Below are 22,971 nucleotides of genomic sequence, written 5' to 3'. Positions count from 1 at the left end.
TGAATAGTCTATTACAAAACCTTAATGTGTATACCAGCTCGTGTCGTATGTGAAGCAGCTAAAGAATTGTCAGTGCCCTTGACCATTTTGTTTAATTTGAGTGTCGGGTCTGGGTTAGTCCCAAGGGGGCAGAAAGAGGGGAAAATAGTTCTACTGCATAAAGGAGGTTCCAAGACTGCTGTTGTAAATTACCGACCGATCAGCATATCAGGAATAGTTATCAAGGTCTTGGAGAAAATAGTCAAGAGGAAAATACAGAAATGGATTGATGAAAATGGGATACTGTATGGGGCACAGCATGGTTTTGTGAAGGGTAGATCATGCCTCAGTAAATTGCTCACGTTTTATAACACAGTGACGGCTGAACGGGATAAGAGTAATTAATGGGTTTACAGTGATTCTACTGGACCTTGCTAAGGCCTTTGACAGAATACTACATGGAATTCTAATCAGTTAACTGCAGCATATGGGGATGGATATAGGGTTGGTGAGATGGATAGGAGGGTGGTTGATGGAGAGAGATCAGAGAGTGGTTTATTCAGGAGTAGAGTCCAAAAAACAGCCTGTGACTAATGGTATGCCTGCAAGGTTCTGTTCTTGGCCCACTACTGTTCAATTCGTTCGTTAACGATATAGGAAAGGATCTGAGAGGAACTTCATTTGTTTGCTGATGATGCAAAGTTGGGTAGAGCAATAGTGAATGCACAGGATGTCAAAATTTTGCAGGATGATTTGGAAAGTTTGGAGGACTGGGCTAAGGAGAATTGATGTCAATTTAATGTGGCAAAATGTAAGGTTATGCATTTTGGGGTGAAAAGATTAACAGCAGTATACCACATTGGTGGAACTGTACTCCAGGAGATTGAAGAGGCCAGGATTTGGGAGTATTGGTGGATAGGGAGTTGAAGTTTAGGGAACACATTCCAAAAGTGGCTAAATCAGCTCATCAAATCACTTGGTTACTGAAGAATACTTTGACGAGCAGAGACAAGCAAGTTATTGTTCCTCTGTATCGAACCTTGATAAGACTCCATCTTGACTATTGTCCCCAGATTTGGGTGCCAGGGTTTCTTCTTGATGTGGAGGAGGTAGAGAGGATCCAGAGGCGAGTGACCAAGATGATAGCAGGTCTATGGAATGAACCTTATGAGAACAGGTTGAAGATTTGTGGGTTGCAGGAATTGGTTGATAGGCAGAAAAGGGGTGATATGACTGAGACATTCAAATTACTGAAGGGTTTCTATAAGATTAATTCAGAGGATATTTTTGAGGACAGGACTGGGAGTGGGAGGACTAGGGGCCATCCACGGAAAATTGGCATGAGTGTGGTTAGCAAGAGTGTTAGAGCTAGGTTTTTTACTTGGAGAGTGGTGAATGGGTGGAATAAGCTGCCAGAGTCTGTTACGGGTGCCATGACTGTAAATGAGTTCAAGGGGAAGTATGATAGATACTGTGTGAATGTTGAATAGTTGTTCTTGACATGATGTTAGAGCCTCCCTCGATGAGTCTAAGGACTCTTTGGAGTTTCCCGTAATAATAATACACAAGTAGCCAAAAGGTGTCACACTCCTTATTATTTTTTTTATTATTAATCCCATCCAGGAGGTTTCATAAATAGGTGGCAGGATTTTTCCTTCCAGAAACTAGAATTTCATTCCCCATGAATATGAAGAAACCACCATCCAGAAAATAACTGTACAGATTGTATTCAGCAAAAATCCTTGATTTGTTCAGAAGTCTCATTTTTCCTGAATACAATCTGTACACTACTTTCAAACCAGTACAAAAGTTATCTTCTTTCCTACCAATCAAAGATAAATCGCCTCCACTATCCTTTCCTGGTGTCCATCAAGTATTCTGTTCATTTCAACTTTGCTATTCTGGGCAGACTGACCATTCTGCTAAGATCAGAATTGAACCCTAAGATTACTTAAGATTTTTATCAGGGGATTCAGGTCTTGCTTCTCATGCCATTGACACCAGACAAAGTTCGCTGGCATCAAACAGATGTTACACTATAGTATATGGAAATTTGATCATCATGTTTCTTGAAACATGAAATACTGTATCACCTTAATCGAAAAGACCGCATGCTTATCTCCAAGTTAGGGAAAGTAAGCAGCATAAATTGTTCATAATTTTTTTTATACAACTATCCGTGGCCTATAACTTTAATAGTGTTGCCTCCTGCTCACTCAGTATGACTGAGTGAACAGGCATGAATATATAGGTGTTGTAAATAAATTCTAAATTTAATTTATTAATTAAAGATAATTAAATAATTTGAATCATATGAGCGCTCAAAATATGCTAGCTTCTAAATCCACCGAAAACTTAAAACTAAATTTGTTTAACTATAAAAATTTGGCATCTATTTCTTTTTACTAATCTGCACTTCTAATTAAAGCTGAAAGAAGCAGTTCCTCTAACTCTTCAGTGGATATGGTTCTTTATCCTGATGAATAGAAAAGCTACTGTATATTTTGGCGTATAATGCGAACTAGAAATTTTGTTTGAAAACTAGCCCTAAAATGCCATGTTCACGTATGACGCGATCTGTTAATCTTGTTCCCTAACATTATAAATAAAGCAATACGAATTAACGAAAGAAATATTTATTTTAAAACAAAATGTCAAAATCCTTTAAATTCTTCATCTTTTGAGTCATCAAACATTTCATTTATAAATTCATCTGTAGGCATTGCGTCATCAGTGTAGCAGTTGTTGTTATCGTCATCATGCTCTCCAGTTTGTTGTGCGTCATCCTCACGTTCATATATGACGTCATCTTCGGATCCATCCATTGAATTACTTATTCCACATTTAAGAAATGAGCGTTGAATCATTTCAGATGGTATCGAATCCCATGCTTCTTTAACCCAGCTGGTGACTAGGGTGATCTCAGGCTTCTGAAAATTCCCACCTTTTGTCATCTTCACCAAACCAAATAACATCCATTCTCTCCATTTTTCACGTAAGTGATCTTTAAATGGCTTAATCAAGCTGAAATCAAGTGGCTGCAAAACGGAAGTTAGACCACCTGGTATGACTGCTAGGTCTGTACGTAGCTCGTGTGCTTTCTCTTTGCTTGCCTCCGTTAAATGCACCCAGAACATATCCCAAACTAGCATGTTTTGTTGACGTAACAAGCTACCTGGACGTATGTTCCATACTTGATCCAGCCACAATTGTGCACCTTCTTCATCCATCCAACCTTTCTTCAACCATCCAACAACAACATTTCTGATTGGCGCGAACAATAACACCTGGTGGAAATTTCATGCTTCGGAATTTTCTTCCTTTTAAATATCACTGCCGGCTTTAATTTGGTTCCGTCTGTCATGCATGCTAGAACAACGGTAAAATGCGTTTTTTCATGTCCCGTTGTTTTTATGAGGACACTGTTTAGATTCCCAGGCATATCAAAGTACATTGGCGTCTCATCGATATTGCCTATTTGGGAAAGTTCATATCCGTGATGCTTCCGTAATTTTATGATAAATTTATGGAAGGACTCCACTTTTTCTTCAAGCTACTTTGGTAACTTCTGGGCAATTTTTGTTCGGTGTTGTAATGTTAATGCTTTGCGTTCCATAAATCAACATGTTGCACCACCCAGGCGAAGCAAGAACAGATGAAATACCTGGTGTGTCCTTGAATTTACCATTCTTGAGTTGTAGAGCTCGAAAACAAATCGCCTTTCTTGTTGCTATAATGCCATCTTGTCGTTGCATCAAAATCCATTCATTTAGCTCTTCAAGTTCTGGAAAGGATGCTACATCTACAAAGGAAGCAAGAACAGATGAAATACCTGGTGTGTCCTTGAATTTACCATTCTTGAGTTGTAGAGCTCGAAAACAAATCGCCTTTCTTGTTGCTATAATGCCATCTTGTCGTTGCATCAAAATCCATTCATTTAGCTCTTCAAGTTCTGGAAAGGATGCTACATCTCCACGACGGGCAAGTTTCGTTTTGGGGATTTTTTCAAGACTGTCTTTTTGTTTTGCCAAAGTCTAATAATTACTCTCTGCTATACCAGATTCTCTTATAGCAACACTGTTATTATGTTCTTCTGCAAACTGCACGACAAGCAATTTAAATCCTGCTTCAAAAGATGAACGTTTACGTTTCTGTTGGCTCATTTTCAGGCTAGGTTTGTTTAATGAATAATATTTAAAATGAACTGTGATTAAACCAATATAACTGTGCTAATATCCTGCCAAGGGGGCGGGATATTAGCACTACTTACATTACTGGCTTTATGCACAGATACAATGCACACTCGGTCGCTGAATGCGAGTGGGTCAAGTAGATTTGGTTGCATAGGCATTAGGTAGTATATATTGTGTGTGCAAGTCTAATAAGATGTTAGGATATTTTTTAAGATCTGCATATAATGTGAACCCCTAACTTTAGACCATAACTTTTAACCATAAATTTTTCGCATTATACACGATAATATACAGTAATCATTCTACTTTCATTTAATGAAATGTATTGATAGTTATCACTAAAATTTGTAATTTCTCATATCTGAAATGCTCTTTCTCTTATAAAAAATCATGACAATTATAAATTTCCTATTCATAGTAAGAGATACAAACATTGAGACTGGGATAATAAAATCCTCCATTCGAATACTCTTATGTTATAGTTTTAATGCCTTCTAGAAAAACACAATGTTCCTTCTAACTTTCTTCTTCATGATTCACAAATTTCTTCCTATACGAAGGATTTTCAAGAAAAATGTTCAAACATTTACAAATCTATTTCTATATTTATTCTCCAAAAAACAGGCATAATGATTTCCTTCCTGTTATTGTAGTTACCTTTTGTAACTCAACACCTAAAAACTTAAATATTTTTCTTTCTTTATCAGACTTCTGATGGAACTTTCCACTGACTTGTTCCAAAAATTACTTCATATCTCTATCTCTCCCAGCTAGTTAACTCATTCTTTTTACTTATATATTTTCTCCAGCATTCATACTTCCAGTTTTGGCTTCAGTGAGAAAAGGAACTGCTATTACTTGCTAATCTCGTGGTACTTCACTTGAAAGTGATAAAATAACATGACGTATAGGAACATAAGACGTGATAATTAATAAATAACATAAAGCAGATTTGCCTTATGTATGTATTTTTATTAGTATAGAATTTTCACCCTGGTATCAAGAACATCTTCAGTATGACTTTCAAATTAAGCAACAAGAACAGAAACCAGTATATTCAACAATGACGTGCGAACTGCATGTACATGATGTAGAGCCTAATTACATTAAGGTTCTAGTAAAAGTAACTTTAACAAGATTCAAAAATAATAATAAAATAAAGTAAAAATAAATATATAATTGTATATCGATAGATATATAATTAGATTTAAGTTAATTCTTAAATTTTGGGAAGAACTATTTCCCATAAGAGGGATAATGTAAATCCATCATTTCTGTTTAGTTTCAGTCAATACAGCAAAGTCTCACAACACTTTGTATAAACATTCCAAGAGATTATTACTTTTATGAAGAACCTTAATTTTCTTCCAAAGAACTCTGTGTCTGGTGGTGACAGCATACTCTGCAAGTCCCTGCTCTGGCTCATGGAATTTAACGTAGTTTAAACACCCATCATGACACATGGCTGCAGATATACCTGTTTGGCCAAAATATGATAAACCCACACTGGCAAGGAATTTGATGCACTGCAGGGTGGTCTAAAGGCTGACATTTATCTTTAGCCCAGCCTAGAAAAGTAAATATCTTGTTGATAGGATAGAAGGACACTTGTGAGCCAACAGATGCAGGGCCAGCTCTACTGACAGTGCAATGCGTGCATTTGCATGGGGAAGCAATTTTTGGATGGCGGCCAAAATGGAAGTGAATAAAATGAAGATGTGGAATAAATAATAATACTGTGTAAGATCACAGTTTTTATAATAAGTTGTCTAGTGACTTGTTATGTGCGTGATGCTGTTTCTATTTCCGAACAATCCATCGACCAATGATATTCGCGTGATGCTCTTCGCTTACTCTCTTTCCCTTTCCCTCTCCTCTCTATTCCTTACATACGCAACAATGGAGTCTGCAATAAAACTGCATTTAAAAGTTCATTATGCGATATTATATTTCCATCTTGTGCTTGTTAACTTACTATGAATTGAATTTCCCACTGTTAGCTGGTGTTAAATTCTGAATGAGAAGAATTATAATATAATAGTATCTCATTCAGAGTTTAACATAATCTGCCATTCTCAAGGCCAATTTTGTTCATCAGAATAAATGTTAAAATATTACCTACTGTTGTGTGCCATTATTTTGTATAATATATTGTAATATATTTGTAAAAACTTGTAGTTGTTAGTTGTATTAATCATGCTAATTCTTAGTATTGTGTATGCATACCATGTGAACTAAACAAGGGAACTTGGAACTTAATCCGATTATATGAATTACTGCCTAAGGCAAGACACGTGTACTAGAAAATGAGTCATATACGAAGTAATTGAAATTTCCACTAGAGTCCTTCTCTTTGAGTAACGGCCGTCGATACTGTAATCTACAGAACGTTTCAGTTGTTTTTGGGCGTGTATTAAGGAAAGTTGATTTTGCTCAGTGTTAATGACTAATAATACAGTGATAAATTTTTTTTAGAGTTTTATGTAAATTAGTAGTTCGTACAGTGTTTCAACCTCTTAATTACTAAATAATACCATACTAATAATAATATTTTATTGTAGGGTTTAAAACAATTTTAATATTCAAATAGATTACAATTTCCGATAAAAGAAAAACACTATCAGGTGCAGAATATCGCAAACAGAAACTGGAAAAAGAACGTGATATTCAAAAACATAGCGGGACTTGACTTAAATATCTAAAAACTGAATCAGCTGATGTAGGGCAGGAGTAAATAAGTAAATGTACCGAAACCAATGATTCTGAGCTCATGGCAGGTACTTCCAACTCGGATCCCAGTAACATAGACATTGCAAGGAATCTCGAAAATGAGACTGATATGACAATTTCCGAATCTAGAGATTTAAGTGATGAACTTGATAGGTACACTGATCCAGCTAGATGGAATCCTTCATTAAGCGATGCTGAAAGACTGGAAATCATAAAAAAAAAAAAAAAAAAAAAGGCCTGCCAGAGAAACCAAACAGTGATTTCATTTTTCTGCACAGCTCTAATGGTAGGAAATTTTCATTAAATTTTTACACCAGGGAACTAAGCAATGGAGAACATATTAATCGATCATGGTTAGTGTGTGTGTTATTGGGGTCATTTGTATGTGTATCTTAATGAACATGAGAAATCTAAAAATCATTTGGAGTCCCATAAAAAGTGGATTAAATTAACGTCCAGGCTTAAATTAGAACAGACAATTGATTCAATGCAACAAAAGTTATTAAATTCAGAAATTCGACACTGGCGGAGCATAATAGAACACCTAATTGCTGTTGTCCTGTTCTTGGGCTAACAATGCTTACCAGTTCGTAGAATATCTGATAATTTATATGACTCTAACAATAGAAATTTTTTACAGCTTGTTGAACTGATTGCCAGATTTGACAGTGCTATGTCTGAACATTTAATGAGAGTAGCTTGTGGTTCGGCCCAACATTATCTTGGGAAAATTATTCAAAATGAATTGATTGCCCTCCTCTCTCTAACCATAAAAAAAAATAATTTCTATGGTTGAGAAAGCTAAATATTACAGCATAGTTGCAGATTGTACTCCTGATGTAAGCCATTGAACAATTAACACTAATTGTAAGATTTGTTAATACGGATCCAACTGATATCAACATTCATGAGCATTTTCTTGGTTTCATTCCTTTAGAAGCCACTACAGGCTCAGCATTAACCGAATGTATTGTAAGAAAATTATCAGACATGAATATTCCAATCACAAACATGCGTGGCCGTGGTTATGACAATGGATCAAACATGAAAGTAAAGCATTCAGGAGTTCAACGACACATTAGGGACTTGAACCCAAGAGCTTTTTATATCCCTTGCTATTCTCATTCTCTCAACTTGGTGGTCAATGATGCCGGAATGTCATCTAGAGAAGGGATTTCATTTTTTGAAACGGTTCAGAAATTGTATGTGTTTTTCTCAGCGTCAACATTGCGTTAAGACACATATTACAACCCTAACACCCAAGCCATTAAGTACAACTTACTGGGAATCTAGAATCGACGCTATTCGTCCTTTAAGATACTATATTGAGGAGTTTTATTATGCACTGATAGAAATTGCTGATGATGAGTCAGTAGACAAAAATAGCAAGACAAGAAGCTGAAACCCTTCATCTAAAACTTGGAGACTTAAATTTTTATGTTGTCTGGTTATATGGCACTATGTTTTAAATGAAATTAATGTTGCAAAGCATAAAGATGGAATTGTCTAGTGTCATAACAACGTTGGGTAATGTTCTGAAAAGTCTTAAGAATCTCAGAAATGATAAATCGTTTCAAAATTTTCTTGTCAATGCTACAACTAGCTGAGAAAGTCGAAGCTGATGCTGATTTGAAACCAACATTCGAAAGTACCAGATTACGTCAGCAGAAAAAGCAACATGATTATGAAAGAAGAGATGAACCTATTTTAGATCCCAAAACAAAATTCAAAGTTGAGTTTTTCTTTTTTATTATTGATGTTGCAACTAATTCTATTGAAGAAAAGTTCGAGCAATTGGAACATCACAGTTCACATTTTTCATTTTTATATAACATCTCTAAATTAAAATCTGAGATGACAAATGAGCTTTTAGACAATTGTAAAAACCTAGAAATCGTTTTAACACATGAATAAAATAGAGACATCGATGTAATTGAGCTATGTGATGAACTGAAAGTAGTGTCCAAATTAGTACTAGAAAATACGCCACCAATTGAAGTTCTTTGTTTTATTGTTGAAAATAACTTTGCTCCGAATGTCACTGTCGCCCTAAGAATATTACTGACATTGCTTGTGACAGTTGCAAGTGGTGATCGTAGTTTCTCAAAACTGAATCTTATTAAAACTTACTTACGCTCAACAATGGCCAAAAGTAGATTGGAGGGACTTGCCATGATTTCAATTGAACATGAAATCAGTTAGAAATTAGACTATGCAGACCTAATTTCTGTTTTGCAAATATGAAAGCAAGAAAAGTGTATTTTTAATCAGTAGATACTAAAAACAATATAAATTCTAATTAAAATAATGTGAAAATAGTGCTAAAACTATAACGTGTACATTCTATAGTTAAGTGTAACTCAACAGCTCACCATTGTACAAGTGAAGATCATTCCATATATGTAAGTAATAAATTATAACTACATTTCATTTAATTGTCAACTGATGAAGTCGATGGTTTATTTTATGAATATGCAGTATTTTAATCACTTTATCAGTCCATTATTATTAATGGTACTATATTTAAAATTAATGGTCATGAAACTAATGTTGAACATAATGGTTTTCAAAATTCCAAAAGTTAATTTGAGGTTGGTGCTGGAGCGGCAAAAATTCTAGAGCCCTGAACAGATCTAAGCAGTTTGGCTATACATTCTGAGATGCCTTTAACATAGGGAATGGAGTCACAGTGGACCACCTCTCTATCACTTTCAATGAGAGACAGATGATAAAGACATTGTAATTATTTATCTTGTCGACATATGATTCAGTAAAACTATTAGTAAGGTTTAAGTGATGTAATATTTTTCCTTGGGAAAGCAGCAATTCTGTGGAGCAAAGAATGTGTGTGCTCAATGTATTAGTCTTAATGCAGCCAGATTTTTGACAATTATAATGGTGTGAAAGAGGATGAATGTAAAGTCCAGTATGTGTTTTCTTTCTGTCTGCTGAGAGGTGAAGGCTCTCATCTGGTTGACGAAGTAATAGGAGAGCTAAAAAGGCAATCCAATTGTTATTTTCTAACTCAGTGAATTGAATATGATAGAGGTTGTTGATCTTATTGACAAACTCTTGTCTCTACAGGACTCATGCCAAACTGCAAAAACATCATTAACATATCCGTACTATAAGAACGGTTTAGGAAGGATGCTATTCAGTATATGTTGTTAATCTTTCCATGAAGTATGGTAGAAAGAGGATTACCCATTGCTTGTCCTCAAGTTGTTCATAAAATTTTTGGCATGTGAAGTAGCCAGAATGAAAGTCAAATAGGCTGATAATATCTGCCAGAAAATCTTGCTAGAGGAAGTTAAATGTTTCATCTTAACAAACATTTGTGAATAAGGACACAATATGTAGACTGAAAAGGAGATAATCAGGGCAAAGACAAAATTTATTTATCACTTCCTTTAAAACAAGACCTACATTTGATAAATAAAGAGGACTTTCCTGTGAAAGCTGAAAGCAATTTGAAAAGGTGTTTTGTAACATGTTGTGCAGCGTGATGAACATTTAGACTATGTGAAGTCCCATGCACAAGAGCAATTAGGACTTGCAGAGCATGCTATTATCAAACACCTAGTTCTTTGGATGAAAATTAAGGTTCTCTCCATAAAAGTAATAATCTCTTGGAACATTTATACAAAGAGTTGTGAGACCTTGCTGCATCAACCAAATCTAAATAGAAATGGACTTAAATTATCCCTGTTATGGGAAATAATTCTTCACAAATTCCAAAAGAAACTTTTAATCTTGTTTAAGTTATTTTTACTAGAACTTTAATATAACTAGATCATGATGCTCTACATTATGTATGCACAGTTCACACATGCCATTGTTGAATATACCAGTTTGTTTTTGCTGTTTAATTTGAACACTAAGATGAAACTTTTATAATAATAACAATATATACAAGTAAATCCATTTTATGAAATTTATTGAAAGTGATAAAATCACACTTTCAGTGAAATAGGTCTTTTAACTTATGTATTTTAAATATCTCAAAACATTTAAATTATATTCCTTATTCTGGATAAAGTCCCTTGCAATTAAGTGAATCTTCTACTATATTCGCTTGGTTAAAAATTAACAGTACATGTAAATGTAATATATAAAAACAATGTACAACTACATAAATGAAAAATAACAATTTTGGCTTTTTTCACAATATATTTTGTCCTGGCAAAGGATACTGGTAATTAGAAAAAGAAAAATTTTAATTTAAATTTACACATTTAATTAAATAAAAATACTGTGAGACATCTGTATGCATATACTGTGATCATCTACGCAATCGTTTGCTGATGATGCAAAGATAGGCAGAGCAATCAGGGATGCTACTCATATGCAGTACTTTCAGCCTATTCAAATCCACCAATATAGCATGCTGTTGGAAATATCATACCAAAGTAATGCACTTTGATATGGTATTTCCAATAGCATGCTATATTTGTGGGATTATGCTTAGAGAAACTGAGGATAGGGATCTAGATATTATGGTGGATAGGAAGGTGAAATTCATAGCTCACATTGCAAATGCAACTCAGAGGATAATTACAATATCAAAATAGAATATTGATATATAAGGATAAAGAAGTCATTCAGAGGAGTTAAAGAAACTGTTGAGAGGGCAAGAAGAGTTCAAAGATATTGGTATTGTAGATTATGAAGATGGATGATGTGAAGTGTAGACACTTGTAAATGGGTGGAATATGGTGATATGATAGATGCTTGAGAACTTCTGGAAGGTGTTATAGGATATTGGTTGATGAAATTTTTCATCATATGGAAGTTGGGGGAGAGGAAACACAAACGGCTGTGGAAGCTGTTTCCACAGTTAAGAAAGGGATAAGAGCTAGATTTTTTCTTCACAGAGCAGTGAGTAAGTTAAACAATTTATTTGAAGTGGTTGATGCATCTAGTGTGAATGAGCTTATTAAAAGGTATTGATGGCTGGTGTGAGTGATGTGTGGCCTCCCTCAATAATACTTATCTTCCTGGAGGTTCCTAATGATAGACTAGTGATATAACAGTTGTAGAAAATCAAAAGAATTGCAGTCAAAAATATAAATCACTTGATTTTAAAAAATCCAACAAACCTGAAATGTGGAAAAGTGCTAGGGTATATGATATCCAACTAGCAGTGCTGGTTGAATATCATATGAATATGGTGTTTTACACTGGCTACACAGCATATCTCAGTAAGTGCCTATTTATAAAAAGGAGAATAAAACTAAGTGAGGGAATTACAGAGAAATTTATCTTCTGAATATTCCATGTAAGATTTACTGCTCGAGAAGAGACTATTTAAAAATAAAAAACTATTCAGGAAATGAAGGTTTTTAAGACAAGAATTTTACTTTAAGAGAAATGGTTGAAAAATCATGAGAATATAACAAGAATCTGTATTTAAGGATCCATATTCTCTTCTTGAACTGTTTTCTTGTTCCACAATGATGAGGTACTGTTAATTTTGGTGTGAACTATTTGTTAGCTAATTTTTAATAAAAAGGAACTCATTAAAACCAAACTTATGCTTAGACTGTAAGTCAGTAGTACACTTGAAATTGTATAGGCAGTTGGTCTGATAATCAAGTATAAAACATGGAAACATGTTATCTCAACTGTTATTCATCATCTTATGGATCAGTAGATCACATTATGAAAGAAAGTGACATTCAATTGAATAGAAAAATTGGCAAGACAAAAAAATCTTGTCACTCTAATTGTTCATCTCAGCTCTTTACTTTATGCAGATGTTATATGACTAAATAAATTCAGTGACTAAATAACTTCAACTCCTTAATTAAATTGAATAACTGCTATCACAAATTTGGCATGAAAATCAGCAATAAAGGCAAAAAGTGAATATCCACTGCATTCTCAATGGAAAACCTAGAGAACCAACCAGTAAGATATTTCAGCTGTTTATGCACAATTTTTAAGAAAAATGGAAAATTAAATATGGAAATAGATAAAAGAATAATAAGCATAGCTGATGTAGAAGAGAATTAACAAACTAGTATGATGGGAATGCAGTTGAATAATTTTTAGTAATAATAAATAGTAATTTAAATAAAATAGTGGAATAGTAATAATAAATAGTAATTTAATTTATCATTACTATTCCACTGGCTACATAGCACTCTTGCCACCTTCTTAGGCAATGCCTTTCTTTCTACCAATCTCCATACAAAAAACTTATTTCTCTCTTCCTTACTACTTTCTTTTGCAACTTCAAGAGAAACAAGGCATTTTGTCCTTGTTTCTTCCCCTCATTCTTCCTTATAAAAAATCTCACCAGTGGCAATCAAGTAAATACTTCTCAACAACTAAATGTGTCAGTTGTATCCTGCTTCCTGTCTTCTCTTAACCAGACTCTGTAGTGTGCATGACCTCAGTCTCTCCTCATAACCAGCATTGTATACATTCCTGATATAATGTTCATTCTCCACCTCTACACCCTCTCCAAGGTTACTTCATCCCTTTCAAATCCCAGTGACCACAGCAATCCAAATGTTGGAACCATAACTCTTATCTCTGTTGGTAAATGTCCTCAATATTGCAATAATCCTGAGTTGTCTTCATAGTGCTCCTAGTTGCATTAAACTGGTATCTCCATTCATTTGCACACCTTATCACCTTATTGAAATGCTCTTAAAGAGCTGTATCTGCAAACAGCTAAATGTCTTCCTATGATCCAGTGATAATATCATTGATATAAAGATTAAAGTAATAGTCCCAGTATTGAATCCCTGTGGAACTCCACATCTAACCTTTCAACTCCCTGATACTTCTCTCCTCCTCCCCCCCATATAATACTTTGCTATCTCTCAGAATGGCAGTTAACAATTCAGTCCACTAACCTGATATCCAAACCCATATGTTGTGGCTTAAACATTTGAGGCAGTCTGGTGTGAAATAGTTACCAATGCAACCAAATATGCAGTTGGTTGCTGCTATAGGCCAGGGGGTGATATTGAATTCATGCATCAGCAAATTGGTGCAATGAGTGCAGGGTTAGTGATTATTATGGAGGATTTTAATTATGGTGATATCAATTGGAAGGAGGAAATATCACATGGCAAAAAGGAAATGGAATGCAAACATCTTCTATGAGATAATTACTTGAAATAGCACATAACTGAAGGGATATGTGGTGTGAGTGTTGGACCTGGTCATTGGGTCAGAGGATTGCATAAGTAAGGTGTCCTCGTTACCTCCAATTGGTGAGAGCGATCATGTGATATTGACTTGGAAGGTGGCAAAATTTGTGAATTTCTCTCTCTTAAGAAGGGGTATATATTTGGAACTACAGATTAGGCAATTATAACAAACTTCAGAGTGAGCTTGCAGCCATCCCATGGCAGAGCATATTGCAGGGGAAAGATGTTAGCAGTGCATGGGATAAAATCAGCAGGTATCTGAGGAAGGCAATATCACATTGTGTCCCCATGGTCAGGAAGACAAACAAGGTAGGCATTAGCTGGATGAGTAGTAGTATCAAGCTTGATCTGCAAAAAAGAAAATGTTATGGAGAATTTACAAGGAGAAAGGTGGTCAGTACACCCATGAGCAATACAAGGCTCAAGCTAGGAAGGTTACTAGCATAGTAAGAAAAGCTAAATCAGATTATGAGAAGACCTTACCCAAGGAGAACAAGGGTAATCCCAAAGAGTTCTTCCACTATGTGGCAAGTAAAAGGAAGAATGACTTCGGAAGGATAACTTTAGTGGGTGCTGATGGTATTGAGGTGACAAATTCAGATGTAATAGTAGAGTTACTGAGTGATCACTTTTCAAAAGTCTATCACCCAAGTGAGGATATCTCGGTACCTGTAGCAATAATTAATGTGAGAATTGAAGTTAAGAAATCAGAGGTACTTAGTATATTGCAAAATTGAAATATGAACACTGCTGTAGGTTTAGATGGAATATCAGCTTGGGGTGTTGCGTGAATGTGCAAAGGAATTGTCAATTTTACAATTGTCAATTGTAAAACTGCAGTAGTTAATTATAGACCAATCACCATCTCGAGAGTGGTGGTAAAAGTATTGGAAAAGTTGATTAAAGACAAAATTCAAGAATGGGTGGATCAGGATATGATACTCTATAGAGGCCAACATTGTTTTGTTAAAGGTCGATCCTGCCTTAGCAATTTATTAACTTTTTATAATAGAATGACATCTGAGTTGGACAAAGGAAATGGCTACACAGTGGTACTTCTGGATTTTGCTACGGCTTTTGATAGCCCATGGAGTACTGTTGCGCAAATTGGAGCAGGTGGGGATGGATACTAAACTGGTGATATGGATAGGAGAATTGCTCAGAAAGAGATACCAGAAGGTGGTGTGTAGAGGAGAATAGTCCAGGATGAGGCAGGTGACAGTGGTGTCTCAGGGCTCTGTGCTTGGGCCATTGTTGTTTAATTTGTACATAAATGATATAGGAAATGGCTTAAAGGGAGATATTCAGTTGTTTGCTGATGATGCAAAGTTGAGTAGTGCAATAAAAAATCAAGCTGATGTTGAGAGTTTGCAGGATGATTTAAATAAGCTGCCAAAATGGGCAAAAGGAAATGGATGTCAGTTCAGTGTGGAAAAGTGTAAAGTTATGCATTTTGGGATTAAAAGATTACCAGCTGTATACCACGTTGATGGAACGGTACTCCAAGAGATTGATGAGGCTAGGGACTTAGGGGTATTGGTAGATAGGGAGATGAAGTTCAGAGGACACATTGCTAAGGTGTCCAAGATTGCACATAGGATTACTTGGTTATTGAGGAACACACTAACATCCAGAGATAAAGAGGTTATTATTCCCCTTTATAAAGCATTGATACTTCCACATTTGGATTATTGTGCTCAGGTCTGGTCACCTGGATTCCTTGGAGATGAGGTTGTGGAGGGGGTTCAGAGGAGAGTGACTAAGTTGCAGGGGCAAATGCTAGTTTTGAAATTCATGCTTGCTCTTGTTATCATTCAGGGAGTGAGAGGTGTGATTAGCAGAATAATGATTTACTGACCATTTAAAACTATATATTTAGAAATTTATGTACATTTAATCATACAAATACGATATTTATTTTACAAATGATATTCTATCTTTTTCAATTTAGCTACTTGAATACAAATTCTACCCTAAGCTTTATGAACTGGTCAATAACATTGTCATAAAAAGTTGGTTGTAACTTAATTTTCCCAAGCAACATGCACACTTGTAAAGGTTGTCTGAAGCTCATTGACTAGAGCTACTTTCACTGCATATGGCCTGTGTTTAAGATGACATAAAGGAACGGAAATGGTTATGCGCGCACATGAAATCACAGTGCTGTAGCAAGTACCTGGAAGCTCCCACAACCAAGCATCGGCCTTCGATACACAACACAAAGCTCAATTAGTGTCACGCAAGCTTAAGACGTCTTCTGTCTATAAAAATAAAAGCCTAAATGGAATGCTTATAAATGCATGCATTTATTAACAAATAAATATTACTTCTTTCTCAAGTAATGAGCTTGTGCAGCAAGCATGGAGAATTTGTCCCTGCTAAGTTGGTGAGTGATGTAAAAAATGCTCTCTACATTGATATATTGAGAGCTTGTGGATTGCAGAGGTTGGTTGATAGGCAGAGAAGAGGTTGGTTGATAGAAACATTTAAATTACTAAAAGCTTTTTATAAGATTGATGCAGGGGAAATGTTTCAGCTTGTGTAAACATGTATATATTTCTAATGTTTCAGCTGTGTGATAGTGATGGAAGAACAAGAGGTCATCTCTGAAAATTAAGGAAAAGTGTGGTTAACAAGGGTGTGAGAATGAGGTTTTTTGCCTGGAGGGTGGTGAAATGAGTGGAATACATTGCCTGCCTCAGTTGTGAGTTCTTCATCTGTAAATGAATTCAAGAAGAGATATGACAGATATTGTTTTGCTAGTTTGGGTCTATCCCTGATAAGTCTACTAACTCCATGGAGATACCCATAATAATAACAATAATAAAATATCAACTTACTATGTATCACCTTATCAAATGCCTTTGCAAACTCCAGAAATATTGTAGTGTATACCATTCCCTCATTCTCTGCTGCTGTTACTCTATTACAAAAGCAACCCGATTACTAAAACAAGAGCACTCCTTAATCCTTGTTGGCCTTCATAAATAATATTGTCCTCATCTACTCAGTTCTGATTATGAGTTCTTACCAGTTTTTCCAAAATCTTAACCACAAAAGAAATACAAATTAGTATGATACCGCCATTCTTTCATTAGTCTTATGTAATGGCACTATCTTACTCTTCTTCTACTTCTCAGTAATTTACTCTATTGCAAGACTTTTATTAATGGCACAGTCAGTTCCTTAACACATTCTCTTAAAATTGATGAAATTCCATCTAGTCTTTCTGCCTTACTGTGTAGAGTGCTCAGTATTTAGAATGCATCCTCCTCTTGCACTTGTAATGCTTTCCCTCAACTTCTAGAAATAAAGCTTGCTTTACCAGGATGGAACATGCTAATCAATTGATCATTAATTAGCTCTATCGTGTTATCTGCCCTGGTCACCTGCCTGTCTCCAGGAATTTATGACAATTAAACATGATCTACTAACTCTAATTTTTGTTTTCATGTATGATATCAAAATATATAAGTTACTAAAGATAAAGGAATAGAATGTATTAGAGAAGTACAAAGTTTGATATGGTTATCAGGAAGAAACATATCAAAGTTTTACCTGGGATCTAGACATTTGTGCAATTATTTGTGCAATGGTATAGACACCACTAAACCATTGATTGGTATAGTGGCGTCTTGAGTTGTTTAGGAACCATTGGAGTTAACCATTACTAAAGCAGACTATATTTAAGACATCAAGGATAACATGGAATAATCTTAGATGTATCCTTTGTTATTATGATATGCTTGAAGTCATTTCCTTATTGATAATTTTTGCTAATCTTTTTTGAACAATCATTAGTTCATTTTCCTTAACTTTATCTAAATGAGGGTAGTTCATTTGCATGTTTTTTAAAATTATGGTGTTTCTAATACCTTGAATATCCAAAGACCTAGTAATAATTTTAACTCAAGAATTAAATGTTTAGCTTATAAATATATACTCACCATATTTTCATTTTATTTTTTAACCAGGATATATATTTACACACGACTTGCACACATGTTGTTGGTACTCTGCATTTGGAGACTGCTAATGATACGTTTTCAAGGAGCTCGTCGCCTCTGGTTTTTCTTTCTGTCCCTAGCAGTCAGGCTGTACAGCATGTTGCCTTCATCTACCTCCTGAAATACATCATTCAGACAAAGGACCAACCAGTCTTTCAGCAGGGCCTTTAACGTATATGTTTTAGGATTCTGCTTGAGACTTAATGTTTCTCCTCTTTAGAGAGATTCCAGCATCTTCAGGAATATTTTATTCTCTTTGTTGTGACTAATGGCATCCTCTAGAACAACACAAGAGGAGGAAGTTTTTCAGACTTTATCCACCTTTCACTATAAGAAGCCCGTATCATACCTGCGAGTTCAAGTAGGCAAGTTGTAATAAAACTTCAACTAGTGCAGTGATTGTAATATAAGCAGCAAGGATTATTTTGCTGCTGATTTGTGCAGAACTCTATGCACAAAAGAATCTGAGGATTAAAAAAAGTGTTTAGTTATGTATAAAGTTATTTGAATAATATGCAAATTTAGAAACCAGTTTACATTTTCAAATTATATTAGTTTTCATTGAGTCCATTCCATCAGACTGTAATTGTTTTTATGCAGTATGTAACATAGAATTTTATAGAATCCTATTAAATCTTGTTTTAAAGTTATGATTGGATTGTTTGGCAGTGAAATGTAATTTTTATCCATTTCTGGAAAAAAAAAAAAAAAAAAAAAAATTCATTCATTTACTGAGTCATCTGCATTTAAAGTGCATTTCTTGTAAATTAATGTTTGGTAAATTTATGTGCACTTTTTATTTTTCCAGCATTTATAACCTTAGAAATGTGATAAAGAATGGAAGATACCCTGCAGGTGTGTGTGTGTGTGTGTGCACGAGTATGTGTGTATGTTGCAACATAGCTTGGTGCTTTATTCCTTTTTATTTCTTTCTTTGAGAGTTTTGGAAGGCTTTAGAAGTACAGTTGTCTGTACTGGCATATTTAACCAAAGATATTTGCATTTTTATGTGTTTCAATTGTACATTTTGATGTTTAGTGTAAAGCTAGTATTTTGTAAAATTATTTGTACCATAAGCCAATCATTTATATTGCAGATTGAAAGTTTTTTGATCTTGAAGCAGAAAAAAAGAATTCCTGAAAGAATTAAAAATGAATTAAATTAAAAAATATTCATGGAATTTTTCATGTTCAACTACAAGCATGTCTGTGTAACAATTTAGTGCCAATAGACTAGAATGGAATGTGCCATTCAACATTCCTTCCACCTCATTATGTACTTATGAGCTTTAGAAAGTCAAATTAGTATCTCAGACTGCTCTAAAGATGATTTATAGCCTAACTATCTTGATCTGTAATATGTGCATTAAATGTTCAATACTGAAGATTAGTTTTATAGGTTCAATACAGTCATACAGCTCATGAGTGAAAATTAAAATAATTTAGGATATCGTGTTCTTAGAAATAATATAGAATCTTTGCCTTTAATAGCCATTATTCTATTCTGCTGTTTATGGTTAGCATATTTATCATTGTTCTTTTGCATTCATTTCATTAATAATTAAGCTGTTGAAATGATGCTGAACACAAATTAAGCTTAGGCTGCTCTCAGATTTCCTGTGAATCCCCCCCCCCCCCACCTTCCCCTAATTTTAGTCAGTTTCATGAGAGGAGAGGGAACAAAGTTACTATGAAATGATAACTTTCAGAAGGGCTTTTGTGCGAGTGTGTGTGTGTGTATATAAAAATGTAAACTTCCTAGTCCTTGCTCTTTTTTGAAGAAAATTCAGTCCAACATGTCTTATTTAATCACTGCATTATATACAAATATAAAATGTTCTCATGGTATTCAACATTCCATTATAATTTTTCTTTAAATTAGTTATTGCAATTAATTTCTTCTCCTTTTTTGTAGTTTGTAAGAAAATAAAATTGTTATAATAAGCTAATAAGTATACGCCTATATTGTAAACTTTTTTTTTTATAAACTGACTTCCATATTTTCTCACAATAACTGTCTTTGCAACTTAATGATAACCTTAATGGATACTATAAATGTCTCCTGTTGAATTGCTTGAAACAGTACATTATAATATTTAAAGTGCTATGCATACATACACACAGATTTTTGATGTTAATATAATTTATCTTTCAAAATTCATTGGTGGCCTGTGAAATGATAAATTTGAGACTTATTGAATGTTGATGTGCTTTTGTTAATTTTATAATATGGTTGTTAAACTCTTAGATATAACAATATGAAAACAAAAGAACTGTATGCTCAATAACAAACATTACTTTTATTTTGCTTTTTCAGACAGAACTAGTCTCTTTCACCTTCTAGTAATTTTGTTTTCTAAAAGAAAATAAAAGGATAGAAAAAATAGATTCAGATTTTAGTTCATTAATACGCTTTTATTTCCTAATTCATCTATCTATTCATTTTACTTATTTATTGAGAAAAATGAAATTCAACTCTAGAATATCTTTATTTTATTCCAAATAAAGTTTATTCAAAAACAGAATAATTAGTATACCCAAACTGATTGAACACATCTCTGATATCAAACATGATGATTGTTACTATGTCAAGGTAAGAATAAGTGAAAACACATGAAAACTAAGCATCTCCATAGCATAGCTGGAAGAACAACAGGAAAATGTACCTTTCAACAGAAAAAGACAAGATTTGGATTCTTGTCATGAGAGGAATTTTTAGCACTTTTTCAATTGTCACAGAACTAGCCATTCTCATATGGAGGTAGCAGGGTTTTTCTCATGCTATTGTGTGGTAGATGGTATGTGATAATGAATTATGTAGTACGTTAGTGGATCGTGAAGAGTATAGTGGTAGTGTCCTTCTATGATGAGCCCTTGGACTGTACAAAGTGTTACTCATATGTAATATTGCAGGAATGAGTAGAGATATTTATTAATAGAAGCCAGAAAAGAGTGGCAATACTGATATACAGAGCTGATATTTTTTGATATGATCATTGGTTATTATGTATTTAGCAGTACATGTAAACAATAACAGAATTTTTTAGCTCCTATATATTTCATCAGCAGAGAGAGCAAGATGACATTAGTTGATAACATTCAAAACAAACGCAAGTAATATAGCATGTATTTACCTACTCGTATCTACCATATTCCAAGAACACTGTCCAGAGAATACTAGTCATCCCTCGACTTACGTCCATGATCCCATAAAGGAATAAATAAAATTTTAGACTATACTTTTGAACAAGATGCAAGCAAGCGTAAAGTAAAAAAGTTTCTATTTAGCAACAACACATTCAGTGACAACCTCTCTCGGCAGTCTGCACGTGTCTTCCAGAGTTCCTCTGTTGATTTGGCATTTGAGAAATAGGTTATTTGTGTGTTTATCATTAATTATTTCGCAATATTTTGTGCAGCATGGTCCTACACGTCCAATCAAAAAACTTAGCGAAGAATCAGAGAGAAAGAGGCGAGGATACCTTGAAAGGAAATTTCAAGTTATAAAGCAACATGAAGCTGGTAAGCCTGTCAGTGTGATTGCATATGACTTCAAATGGTTTCATTCTACAGAGAGAATCATTTTGAAAAATAAGGATAAAATTGTAGAGACTGTGAAAGGATCTGCTTCCATTAAATCGACAATAGTGATGAAACAACGAAAAGGTTCTATTGATGAATGGAAAAACTACTTCCGTCGTGGATAGAGGACCTGAACCAAAAGCGCATACCACTTAGAACTATGACCATAACCACTAAGGCACTAAGTCTCTTCAACATGTTGAAGGAGAAAACAGGACCCAATTACGACTACGAATTCAACGCTTCTTCCAGTTGGTTCATGAGGTTCAAGCAGCATTTTGTGCTGCATAATATGAAAATGTATGATGAATCTGCAAGTGCTTCTGAGAAGGCTGCCAAGGAGTTTGTGGAGAAATTGAATAAAATTACTACGGAGGAAAATTATTTGCCACAGCAAATATTTAATATGGATGAGACCTCCTTGGCAACCTTCTCATTAGCACTGAAAAAAAAATGCCCGAGCAGACATTCATCCACAAAAAACTAAAATCTATGCCTGGTTTCAAAGCTCTTAAAGACCATGTTACGATTCTGTTAGAGGGTAATGTGGCTGGATATAAACTGAAACCATTTGTGATATGGCACAGTGAGAATCCACGAGCCTTCAAAAACATTAGGAAGCATACTCTTCCAGTTCATTATCGGAGGAATAAGAAGTCGTGAATGACTCAAAAATTGTTTGCCTTAATCAACTGTTATGCAAGTGAAATGGAAAGCTATTGTGTGAAAGAAAATTTAAAATTTTAATTCTTGACAATGCTCCAGGTTATCTGTCTTATATCTGTGATCTTCACCAACTTCAAGGTCCTGTTTCTCCCACCAAATACAATTTCATTGATCCAACCAATGAATCAAGGAGTTCTTGCACTGTTTAAGGCTTATTATCTATGGAGAAAGTTTTCACAAGGCATTTCTGCCACTGAAGAAAATGATCAGACTTGTACAATTCTGAAAAGCATTCAAAATTTATCATGCAATTAAAATTATTGCTGTGGCTTGGGACAAAGGGACCTCTCAATGTATGAGTGGCATATGGAAAAAGACATTAAAAAGGTTTGTTCACGATTCTGGAAGTTTTGAAAAAAACGAAGACCTTTTCTAAATTGAGTGAAGAAATAGTGGGCCTAGCAAACAATCTGAATCTCGAAGTGAATGATGACGACATAGTTCAACTCATAGGAAGTGCCCCTAAAGAGTTGACCAATGAAGAGTCGAACTGGAGGAACATGATGCATTTGCTTGCTATAAACAAATTTATGATGAAAAGAAGAAGAGGAATAAGCAAAGCAGATTGGACATTTTCATTTAAAAAAAA

General features: G+C 34.6%; 1 protein-coding gene across 4 annotated transcripts in view; it reads left to right on the top strand.

The window, feature by feature from the left end:
* LOC150105891 (putative fatty acyl-CoA reductase CG5065) overlaps positions 1 to 20,460 on the top strand; it is a 337,145-nt gene extending 316,685 nt beyond the window's left edge. For all 4 annotated transcript variants that reach the window (XM_090394385.1, XM_090394387.1, XM_090394386.1 and 1 more), the window contains one exon: positions 18,043 to 20,460. In XM_090394385.1, the coding sequence (XP_090250511.1) occupies positions 18,043 to 18,196 (154 nt within the window). In that variant the 3' untranslated portion in view covers positions 18,197 to 20,460. The remainder of the gene's footprint in view (positions 1 to 18,042) is intronic.
* The last annotated feature ends 2,511 nt before the right edge of the window (positions 20,461 to 22,971 follow it).

The sequence above is a fragment of the Typopeltis vanoorti genome, chromosome 6, assembly GCF_054136105.1.
Source record: "Typopeltis vanoorti isolate ZY-2024b chromosome 6, IOZ_Tvanoo_1.0, whole genome shotgun sequence".
In the NCBI taxonomy this organism is placed as follows: domain Eukaryota; kingdom Metazoa; phylum Arthropoda; class Arachnida; order Uropygi; family Thelyphonidae; genus Typopeltis; species Typopeltis vanoorti.
Note: the sequence above shows the minus strand (reverse complement) of the source record. Positions and strands in the feature narration are given on the sequence as shown.